Genomic DNA, 12,050 nt, shown 5'->3' with positions numbered 1-12,050 from the left:
CACCTATAAGAAAAAAACAACACTTATCCTGTTTATTTTAATTGGTTTAGATGAACTACACAAAATGATCTGGTTGAAAATAATGACCATGTAAGTAGGGAAAAACCTTCCAAACCAAACTGGTTGAAATAAATGACTTAAAAATACCACAAGCTTTTTCATAACAGTCAGTGTATTGCGAATCATTTCTGTTTAGTTTTTCAGGTTTAATAAAAAATCCTCTCATTTTAAAATTTATAACTCACTTTGGTCAACTCTATTTGCTCTATACAATCTACAATAGTATGTTACTGAAAACAACCAAAATGTCCATTAAGGAGGCTAGTTAAATGAACTACACAATACACATAACAGAATCCTAGGCACTCATCTAAAATGATGGTACAGAGATCTATTTATTGCACAAAGATGTTCATGGTAAACTGTCATGTGGCGAAAAAAGCAGACAGCAAAATGGTATGTGTAGTATAATCCTATTCAAAAAGAAAAGTGTTTTGAAAGAATATGAAAATACATGTTAAACAGTAAATTTTAGTTATTAATATATCTTGGAGAATCATATCATGTGTGTTCATTTATTCATTCAATAGATTCCTACACAATGTGTCAGTTACTGTGCTAAGTATTAGGGAGCAAAACCAAAAATAATCCTACTCTCAAGGATGTTATAGAAATGAGGGGAGACAAGAATCAAAATAACCTAGAAATAAATGCAACTATTAAGAATAAATTTTATAAATAAGTATTATGAATGAGAAGTATCTGGTGCTGTAAGTATGCACAACTGGGAAAAATGACAATGTTTTTATTTCTATAATGTTTCTAAAAATAAGGAACAGGTTTAAATAATTGAAAATAAATTCAAAATTTAGAAAGCAGAAAGAGGGCTCCCTTGATGGCTCAGTGGTAAACAATCCACCTGCCAGTGCAGGAGACACAGGTTCAATCCCTGGGCTGGGAAGATTCCACATGCTGCGGAGCAACTAAGCCTGTGCACCACAACTACTGAGTCCATGTGCCCTAGAACTTGTGCTCTGTAACTAGAGAAGCCAGTGCAGCGAGAAGTCGGTGCACTGCCGCTAGAGAGTAGCCCCTGCTTGCTGCAACTAGGGAGAAGCCTGCACAACAATAAAGACCCAGAACAGCCATATACACAAATTAAAAACAAAATTATATTTAAAAACAGCAGAAAGAAAAGTCTAATTCTGAAAACAGACTAAAATGTTTACAGGTCACAAAACTGCCTCACTGCACTAAAATTGGCAAATCATTTTCACCCAATTTGTCTTTGTGCCTTCTACTAAAAATCATCTGCCATTACAATAAGAAGGTTTTACTGAACTGAAGATTCCACCAAAATTTTAGGCATGTGTAATCAACAGAAAATGGACCAGGCTGACTACATAAATCCAGACCGACCACATTTAGTCCACCCTAAATAGAGGTTCATAAATCAGCCATGGATGACACAGCTTATCCCAAAGCATATTCTATAGCAAGGGTCCCTAATCCCTGGGCTTCAGGTTGGAACTGGTGCAGGGACTGGTACTGGTTCTTGGCTTGGTAGGAACTGGGCTGTACAGCGAGTGGCAAGTGAGAAAAGCTTCATCCGCCACTCCCCACCCCTCCTTACCATGTGGACCATCACCCTCCCCAGCTACTCCCCACCCCCAACCATGGAAAAAGTGTCTTTCCTGGTGCCAAAAAAGCTTGGAGACTGCTCTTCTACAGAATACTATTACATGAAAAAAAAGCTCTATATTCAAGTAAAGTTGAAAAATACTAGGTTAAACAAAACTAAACAGTTTTCGTCAAGATTTTCTGGAGTCCTTAATACACCAGCTTAGAATCATATATGTGTAATTCTGAAGTCCAAGTTTCTGAAAACTAAAATTTTTAAAAACAGTTTATATTATATCAAAACATGATAAAGTGTTATGAGGTTCTTTATAGTCTTCATCTCATTTAGACTAGCCATACATTTTCCTGTAGAAATTATACATTTGATTACAGAGGTTGCCCTAAGGTCCACTGGGGATGTTACTGAATAAACATTACATGCATCAGCATACCCTTCTAAAATCTGAAAATTTCTGAAACACCTAGTAAAAAGTTTTGTAACCTGCATTGTGGACCTGTATTAATGCAAAATGTGAGTCTATAAGAGGAAGAGTTCCCAAACCTATGACCATGAGGCTCACTTTTAAAAAGAGTAAGAAAGAAAACACTGGATTAGGATATGCCCAAAACCAATTATAAAAGGCCCTGATGTCACATATCTAATAAAAAAAAGCTCAGGGCAAAGTCTCAGAAAGACAAGTATACAGAATGATGTAAAACAAATGTTTTGTTGTTGTATCATTTTACATAATACTGTTATGACAGTAAGAAGTTTAGTGTCCAATGAAGAAAAATAATTGGTCTATGCTTACTCAGTATTAAATTAACAAGGGAGAGGAAAACTGTATTAGCCAGATACTAGTATTTCTGTCATTGAAAACTGACTTTCTAAAATTTGCTCTGAAGAAAACAAGAGAAAGTGTATAGGCAAGTGCATTATTTTCTTCTACTTCATGCTCAAAGCCTTTTCTTCCCAACAACAGGCTCTGAGAGCTGCAAAAGTACTCACTGAATTTGCTTTTGAGTTTTTTTCATATACTTGTCTAGAACTGGACATGCAACTCCCACAAATTTTATATCTGACCTACACACACTCCGAACTTTCATTTAAAAAATGTAGCAACACTTTGTGTGTTCACATTACAAACTCCTTTTAATTCAATCCTCAGGAGCTAATATTTTTCTTCTGCGATTGATAGTCTGTATAGGAGCTACATCAATATCTATTCTATAAACCATCATAAGTCATAACTACATTTGAACACATGAATAGTAGGTCATAAATGAACACTTAAAAGGTTTTAGGTGACAACTGGTATTAATAAAACAATACTACATACTTTAGAATTGAAAAAAGTTTTTAAATTTAAAAATATTACTTACTATTTTAGAGGCTAACATTTCAAAGAGAATTTGGCAAATCAGTCAAAATAAATTTATATAGCCTAATGGATTGCTTGTAAAATTTAATGGATTTATTGCTGAGAGTTACCTTAAAAAAGGGTAACTTTTTATCATATAGATCATTGTGGATCACTCTGCAATTTTTAGTTCAACAAATTAAGCCTGTTCTTGATAGTAAATTTTATACTATTTCTTTATCAATTATATATTACATATACATTTAAAAATATTTAATTGTATTTAATGATTTAAACAACTAAGGTATAACAGCAACTATATCAACTAAACAAAGTTCACTTCCCTCACTTGCCAACTCATTAAGTTATTGTCTAATCTTAATTATCTCTGTTACTGAGGGAAGGAGTAAAAAACTGAAACCCACAAATGATGATAAACCACAACTCGTTTCAGTAAAACATTCAAGCTTTACCCAATCAGGTAACATTTTCTTAGGGTTAATAAAATAAAGCTTTTATCTCATCTATTCTCTTGGTAACTGAGACAGATATTGATTAAATGGCAAACAACAGGAAAAGCAAAAGCCCCTGAGTAATTTAAAATGCAGCACAATCACTCACTGAAAACTTTATTAGTAAGATTTTCTTGTTAAAGTTCAAAAAGGCTTGTGACAAATACAGTGAGTACTTAAAATTTGATGTAAGACAAACTTACAAATCCTTAAAACAAATAAGTTTCATAAGTTATTAAGTTGATGTAATTTTTTTCCTTATAGATAACATTTTTTCCTGGATATGAAAATATATACTAAGAAAACTTTTCATGTGGGAAAAAACTAGGACCCAGAAAGATAATCTAACTTGCCTTGATTTAAGAAGCTAGTTGCTGTGAATTTTAGTTCTAGGAATGATAGCTCCTGATATCAGTGCTTTGTCCATTGCATGGAACTGCCCTTAAGCTGGGGAAAAACACTTCTTAAAAAGAATGGCAAGGATCACTTATGGAGAAACCGGTCCAGAGAATTTTCAAAGATTTTCAACTGAGAATTAAATTCAAATGTATTACATCGGCATTTTGTTGTTGCTAGTATGTAAAACCTCTTCTGCTCTGGGTTTTAATTATGGGGACTAATATAAAACTTGACATTCAAACACACACACACACACTCAAAATATATTTCATTTCATCAATCAGAGCCTTCCATGATGCCTAATTGAAAGAACTACTTGAAGTATGCTAAAATGTAATCGTTGCCCATCTGTGTCAGCTTACCAGATTTGTGCTTCTTGTGTTTTGCTTTCTTTTTGATGATCAGTAACTTATTCTGAATCTCAGGTTTGTAAGACTTGAATGCAAGGGAATGAAGACTTTCACGCTTTCTCTGTAAGTTTTCATTCAAAATATCTTTCAATTTCTTTTTTTTCTTTTTCTTCTTTTTTGCCCTCATTTTAGTTAGTTTGAGTTTCTTGTGGCTCTGCAGTGACTGTTCTAATAGAATATCCCTTACAACTTTGTGGCAGTTAATGTCTGGATGGTCACTGTGGCTTCCATTTACATGTATCTGGCAAGATTTCAGAGCATTTTCTTTTAATGGACTGGGTTCAGGCTTTACTCTAGAAGCTTCACCATATTTTTCCTGATTTTCTATAAACCTTATTTCACCTGGACTGAGAGGCTCTCCAAAGCTAGTAACCTCCCCTGGACTTCCTGGTTTCTCTAAATTTTCTTTACAACAATCAGTTATATTCATTTCACAGGGCCTTCGAATTCTAATTTCACAGTTAGATTTCACTTCCGTTTCAACAGAGATGCCATGATTATCTAAGTTCATTTTAGCAGGGCAGCAGGTTGGATCAAAATTAATTTCCTGCTCTTTTCTGAAGGCAGAGGGCAGGCCTTCTCTACTACACCTATGCTCTCCATTACTTGCACTAACATAGTCACACTTCAATTTCTCCAGTTTAATTCGAGGTACTCTTTGTATTTTAATGGGTGGAACTGGAAATTCTGGGGCCTGAAAAGGTCTTTGTTTGTAAATCCGTACATCTGCACCACAAAACTGTGGAAAATGTACATAAGCATTCTCCAAATAATCATAACCAAGAATAACTTCCCTGCATTCATGAATAGGCTGCCCAAGAACAGCATCTTGAACTTCCTTTTGTGTTTCATACACAAAGTCACAAAGACCCTTAAGTAGCCACACTTTTTGGTAGAAAGGTAGTTCATGAAAAGGTTTTTCTTCCAATGGATTGACTTCTCCAAGAACTTTAAAAAACTGAGGACACAACCCAAGTTTTTCGGCACAGTTGTCAGGATTTTCTGTCTGCCCTACAGCCGTGTACCACTGCTGCACTTTCTGCCTCAGTGCTGCTTCCCAGGTCCTATAAGGCAAAGTAGGTCTTCGATGTAAGGTAGGTCTGCGATGGGGAGGACTTAATAGAGAAGTCATTATTTTAGATAGAAAAGCATTACATTGAGGCATCAGAAGACAACGTTCCAATTCGTAAAAGACTATTTCTGGCAAATTTAAAATTTGCTGGGCTAAACAAAGGAAATGCCCAATGGCCGGAATTTCCCACATGGTCTCCATGCAAGTTGGAGCTGCTTGAGCTAGAAGTTTCCTTTCCCATTCTTCTATTTCCTTTTGACTAGCTTCTTCTGCTTCTTTCCTTTCCTGCTCCCGAAGCCTAAAAAAATTTAACAAATTACATTATTACTATTTAAAATAGAGGATACCATAAAATACTGAATTTTAAGTATGTCATATTTATCTTCAGACAACAAGGCTTTCCAGTTTAGATGTACTGCTATTTTTTCTTTCTTTTATTTTTTTCAGATGAAGAAATACACATACAACTTGATACTGAGTTTTATGGATGGAGGATTATCACTGACATTGCCACTCAAAGTAAAATTCAAATCACAATGTCCATCAACTTCAAAATAAATGGAAAAAAATTTTAACTGTTTACTAAACAAAAGCACAGTTTAATGTTTTCTAGAAGAAATATGACATCACATAAGAGTTATAAAGATGTTTACATCCTTTAATCCCATAATTCCATTCCTAAAAAGTTACATGAGGAAGATAATTCAATAGAAGCAAAAGTTACATGTCTGTCAGTGTTAACTGGAGTTCTATGTAAGAAAAAAAAACTATAAAGAAGTTGTATTACATAGCTGGGAAATAAGCTGGCTATGTTATATAGCCTTTAAATTAAAATTATGAATATAACCTATAAACAAAAAAAAATCAGAACACAGCATAGTACTTAACAAACAATATCAATAATAAATATATGCACATATTAAATAAGGAAATGACAATATTCCAAACATAAATGACTCCTAGGTCAATGAGATTATGAGTGTTTTATTCCCCTTTAAAATTTTCCCATGTTGATTAAATTAAAATTTCCTCAGCCATTAAAAAGAATTCATTTGAATCAGTTCTAATGAGATGGATGAAACTGGAGCCCATTATACAGAGTGAAGTAAGCCAGAAAGATAAAGACCAATACAGTATACTAATGCATATATATGGAATTTAGAAAGATGGTAACGATAACCCTACATGCAAAACAGAAAAAGAGACACAGATGTACAGAACAGACTTTTGGACTCTGTGGGAGAAGGCGAGGGTGGGATGTTTAGAGAGAACAGCATAGAAACATGTATATTATCAAGGGTGAAACAGATCACCAGCCCAGGCTGGATGCATGAGACAAGTGCTCAGGGCTGATGCACTGGGAAGACCCAGAGGTATCGGGTAGAGAGGGAGGTGGGAGGGGGGATCGGGATGGGGAATACATGTAACTCCATGGCTGATTCATGTCAATGTATGGCAAAAACCACTACAATATCGTACAGTAATTAGCCTCCAACTAATAAAAATAAATGGAAAAAAAAAAAAAAGATAGTACAGAGAGCTCCCATAGTGATGAAAACGTTTTGAAACTAGATAGAAGCAATGGTTGCAAAACATTTGAATGCCACTGAAGGTTACTTTAAGGTGACTATTGGTTTCTACTTTTTTTTTTTTTTGGTGTCAGTTGCCTTTCAGTTCAAAGAGGTTTCCTCCTCCAATAAAAAATACATTTAAAAAGAAAAATAAAATAAAATAAAATTTCCTCATGTTGAAACTGTAAAAACAAAAATTTTTCTTTATGGGCACTGCTTTAAATTTTCTTAAATAAAAAATTAAATTAGATAAAAAGATAGAAGTCTTGTGATTTTTGCATTAGGCAATGTGTTTTTAGATATGGCACCAAAAGCACAGTGACAAAAGGAAAAATGATGAAGTGGATATCATCAAAACTAAAGCTTTTTGTGCTTTTAAAGGACATCATCAAGTGAAAAGACAACGACAGAATGGGAGAAAATTTTTTTCAAAATCATATATCTAGTAAGAGATCTGTATCTAGAAAATGAAAGAACACATATAATAATAAAAAAGAATAGCCCAACTAAAAATGGACAAAGGATAATTTCTCCAATGAAGATATAAAATGAATAATAAGCAAATAAAAAGATGCTCAACATCATTATCCATTCAAGAAATGTAAATCAAAAATCAAAATAGGATACCAATTCATGTCTACTAAGATGATTATTCTAAGAGAGATAATAACAATTATTGGTGAAAATGTGGAGAAACTGGAAACTTCATACACTGTAAAGGGTACAGAAGGCAATCTGACAGTTCCTTAGAAAGTTAAATATGTGACCCAGGAATCCTTCTCCTTGGTACATGTCCAAGAGAAATGAAAATATCAAAAACCTGTACATGAATGATCATAGTGGAATTACTCAAAATGGTCAAAAAGTAGAAACATCAAATGTCCATCAACTGTCCAATGGATAAATAAGTGGCATATCCATACAATGGAATATTATTTGGCAATAAAAAATATACAGTGCTGATACATGTTACAATATGGATGAACTCTGAAACAAAATACTACGTGAAAGAAGTCACCCACAAAATATCACATATTGTTTAATTCCACTTATATAAAATGTCCAGAAATGTACGGAGACAGAAAGTAGATTAGAGGTTTCCTAGGACTGAAAAGGTATGGGAAATGGGAAGCATCTTAATAGTCTTTCTGTCTTAGGTGATGAAATGTTCTAAAACTGATTGCAGTGAGGAGTGTACAACTCTGTGAATATACAAAAAACAAAAGGATTTTATATTTAAATAGGTGAATTCTATGGTGTATGATACAATAAATCTGTATTTTTAAAAAATGAAGCATATAAGGTTTTAGGAGAGACATTAGAATACGACAACAAAGGGGGGAAAATGTAATAAATTCTCTTATTCCTGAATTTTCAATAGTGAACTCTTCCTCTAGAACAGATATATAAAGGTGTGATTAATTCATGAACTCTAAATGAAAATTGAGGTATAATGTCTGACATTGGCTATTTTTCTGTACTATCATATTATAATCTGTTAAAACACAGCAAGAACACTATTTTAGCAGTATTGGGACTTTTCATTTTATCAAAAAAGCCTACTTTTATATTTCTGGCTGAGAGGTCACACTATAACTACCTTGCTATTACTGATAAAACAAATTATCTGATCAAGTAGTCTGGTTCATTAAAGAAGTTAACAGAGAAACATAAAATGTTGGTGTTTAAGTATATTAATTACATCTATATATCCAAACATTAGAGATTTTAACAAACAATTTTTTTTTCATAAGTGCTTATGGTTTTGAGGAGTTTCAGTTTTTCATTGAATGGGGGTGGTGGTGGGACGGTAGAATTTGGCTTCCCTAGTACGAAGCTGAGATTCCAAAAGTTCACAGAATTAGCAGAAAGGTGTACTAGCAATAACAGTCCCTTCTTCTGGCCCCAGCTAAAGGCCTGAAAGGAAAACTGTCTTCACAATAGGACTGGTGGACGGAAAAAAACAAATTCTCTTCTAAGAATTTATAACTGTAAGCTGACTAATGTGGATTTATTGCCCACATTCACATTTCCTGGGTGCTCAAAAAAGTTTAACGTAGTCTCATGTCAAAATGTAGTCCCATGACTTGAACAGAAAAAAATTAAACCGCTAAGGCAACGCACTTTTTAACTGGATCTTAAGGAACCCCCACACAGATACAGTGACAAGGAATGAGTTAAAAACAAAACAAAACAAAACAAAACACCCAAAACATAAAAGGAAAGAAGTTATTGTGAGGCTCAGGAAAAAAAGTATGACTTCTAAAAAAACCATAGATATGGCAAATTTAGGAGGTGGAAAATAGGTTTGGTGAAAAGAAACTGAAAACATGGGTAAAGAGGAGATTATTTTAAAATGACAAGGTAGTATGAAAAAGAACTGAGGTAAATGAGTAAATATGGAAACTAAGAACTTAAAAGATTTACAGTTAATTCAACAGAAATCATGGAAGCCAGAAGACAATGGAATATCTTTAATGTACTTAAAAAATAACTATCAATGTAAATTTCCATTCAGAGCAAAAGTATCTTTCAAAAATTAAGACAAAAATAAAGATATTTTCAAACAAAAAATCCTGACAAAATACATAAAACAATGGTTTGTAAGAATTTAAGTATCAAGCAAAGGACAGTGATCTCAGAGAGATGCGAAACAGAAGGTGAGACCAAAAACTACTGCAGTTTGTTGCTTTCAGAGAATTTTCAGGCCATGATGCAGGAAGGGAAACCCAGATAAGAGTCTAGCAGACTCCACAAGATGAGAAGCCAAGAGTCCAGAGACACCAAAGCAGTCAGAGTCTACAAGAGATAAAACTCAAGAGCAAAGAGCTGCATAAACTGAGAAGAGCAAAATTTTAGAGTCCTCCTCAACTTCAGAGCAATGACTAGTGTATGCATGCAAAGAAATAACCCAAAAGTAGCATGCAAGGAAATAACCCAAAACTAGCTGAGGGAAAAATAACCAAAAGATTAGAAAATAAAGTGTTTATTCCCATAAGCCACACTGGAAAAATTCAAAATTCAAAGGATATTAGACAGCATCCTTTGCACAGTCTTGCACAGGTAGTAGAGAACAATTAGCCCTAGACTGAGCATTGCTTTGGACTCAAGTAACAAATCATAAAAGATCCAAAATGACCAAACTGTTTCAAAATAATTACCTGCATTTCAGGAAAAAAAGCTCTAGAAGACCTATAGAAATATAAAAATATCTGGCACCCTCCAAGATAAAACTCACAATGTTTGGCATCCAAACCAAAAGTACTAGGCATACAACAAAGTAAAAACACATGATCCATAATGAGATAAATGATCAATCAATCAAAATAGACCCATAAACGAAACAAATGATAGGATTAGCAAATAAGGTCATTAAAGTAGTAACTGAAACTGTAATCCATACAGTCAAAAAGTTAAGTAGAGACATGAAAAATTAAATAGTGACATGGAAGATATAAAACAGATTCAAGTTAAACTTTTAGAGATGAAAACTACAATGTCTGAGATGAAAATATACTGAATGGGACTAATGGCAAATTAGACATAGCAGAAGAAAAGATTAGTGAACTTGAAGCCAGTAATAGAAACTATCCAAATTTAAAGATATAGAGAAAATACTTCTACAGTATGTACTTCAAGAAAAAGATGATTATAGAAGTTCTAAGATGAAAGAAGGACTGAAGAACAAATCAACTGTGAACCATGTGGGTAAATAAACATTATTACAAAAAACAGTAAGAATAATGTCTAGTCTGGGGTAAAAAATGAGATAGAGCTGAATTTTAATCAATAATACATAAGACAAATGAGGCAGAAAAGATCCATATTAACAGAAAGAGAGCATGTAACTTGCAAATAAGTGGAAATACTTATAAGTGAAATAAACCTTGACTTCCACAGATGGATGTCAACAGATAATGCCAAGCTGAAAAATCAAGAACTATTAACAGCAACATAAGCATATATTAAGAAATATGGAAATAATTACTAGAAAAATTACCTAAAAAGTTAAAGGTGGATGTTTCGGAGTCATGAATTTGAAGATGAGCTGAAGTAAGGGTTGCTGTCTTTCATTAAAAGCCTCAGTAGTACTATGTGATTTTTAAACTATACAGGCAACGAAATTTAAAAAAATTTCATAAATCAACTTTTTAAAAGCTAAAGAATATTAGCCAGGAGCTATAAAAGAGCCAAAACGAGAAAGATTTATAGAGACTGTATTTCTTACCATGTTAGATTTATGTATATTTGTGTCTTAACATGAAATTGAGTTTCTCTACACTTAATATATACTGAGAAGGGTAATCATTTATTCAATGTTCTGTTTACTAAAGAAAAGGTTTTCAATTTATTTCTCATGAAATCTAACTCAAGAGTTTAAAGGTTTGGTATAGGAAATTGTATCTGTTTGAATATCAACCATCAAAAAGTGCATTTAGTATACTTGGTACTGAAACTGATTTTGGTCAACCATGTCACAATCAATTATGCTCTGCTTCTGGTACAGGTGAAAGAGTAAAAACTAGTGCTCAGGGAAGAAAATGAAACGAGGAGTTGAAGCAGACCAAAACACTTTTACGGACTTGTTTTTGCCTAAAACAGTGTTAGCAACCTTTGGCCAATAAAGGCTAGAGATACGGCAATTTCGGACACTATTCAACTTACATATGGGGACATTAAGGACATAGAAGGACAATGAGATAATTTCCTTAGGCTTACATAGTGTATTAGTGTAAGAATCAGCAATATAAACAGTCTGCCACTGGTAGGTTAAAGTTAGCACCAACTGGCTTACTCTGGGAAGAAGAAAATTTGGGCAATAATTCATGCATTCTGCAAGATCAGGTACCTGGAAAGGCCGTGACATAGTTGTATTATGATGCAGCCAAATATGGACATTGCCTGAAGTTATTCAAGGGCTGCTACTCATGCTCATGTTCCCTTTAAACTAAACCTTTTAGGAAACAATGATGGATTCTAAATTCAAACCATCAGTATTGAAGAGGCAGGAGGAAGAGAAAGTCTGGTCTGGTACAGGCCAGCATAATGTGGAATAATCCTTTAGAATCGGAATTGTGAGTCTCCATCCTGTCCTCAGCAGTGTG

At 33.8% G+C, this 12,050-nt stretch overlaps 1 protein-coding gene across 4 annotated transcripts in view; it reads right to left on the bottom strand.

Annotated features, from left to right (window-relative positions):
• BRD10 (bromodomain containing 10) overlaps positions 1–12,050 on the bottom strand; it is a 105,192-nt gene that overhangs the window by 45,438 nt on the left and 47,704 nt on the right. For all 4 annotated transcript variants that reach the window (XM_065907717.1, XM_065907716.1, XM_065907718.1 and 1 more), the window contains one exon: positions 4,255–5,672. In XM_065907717.1, coding sequence (XP_065763789.1) covers positions 4,255–5,672 — 1,418 coding nt within the window. The remainder of the gene's footprint in view (positions 1–4,254; positions 5,673–12,050) is intronic.

This window comes from Muntiacus reevesi, chromosome 17, assembly GCF_963930625.1.
Source record: "Muntiacus reevesi chromosome 17, mMunRee1.1, whole genome shotgun sequence".
Lineage (NCBI taxonomy): Eukaryota > Metazoa > Chordata > Mammalia > Artiodactyla > Cervidae > Muntiacus > Muntiacus reevesi.
The sequence above is the reverse complement of the archived record's forward strand: the minus strand, read 5'-3'. Positions and strand labels throughout refer to the sequence as shown.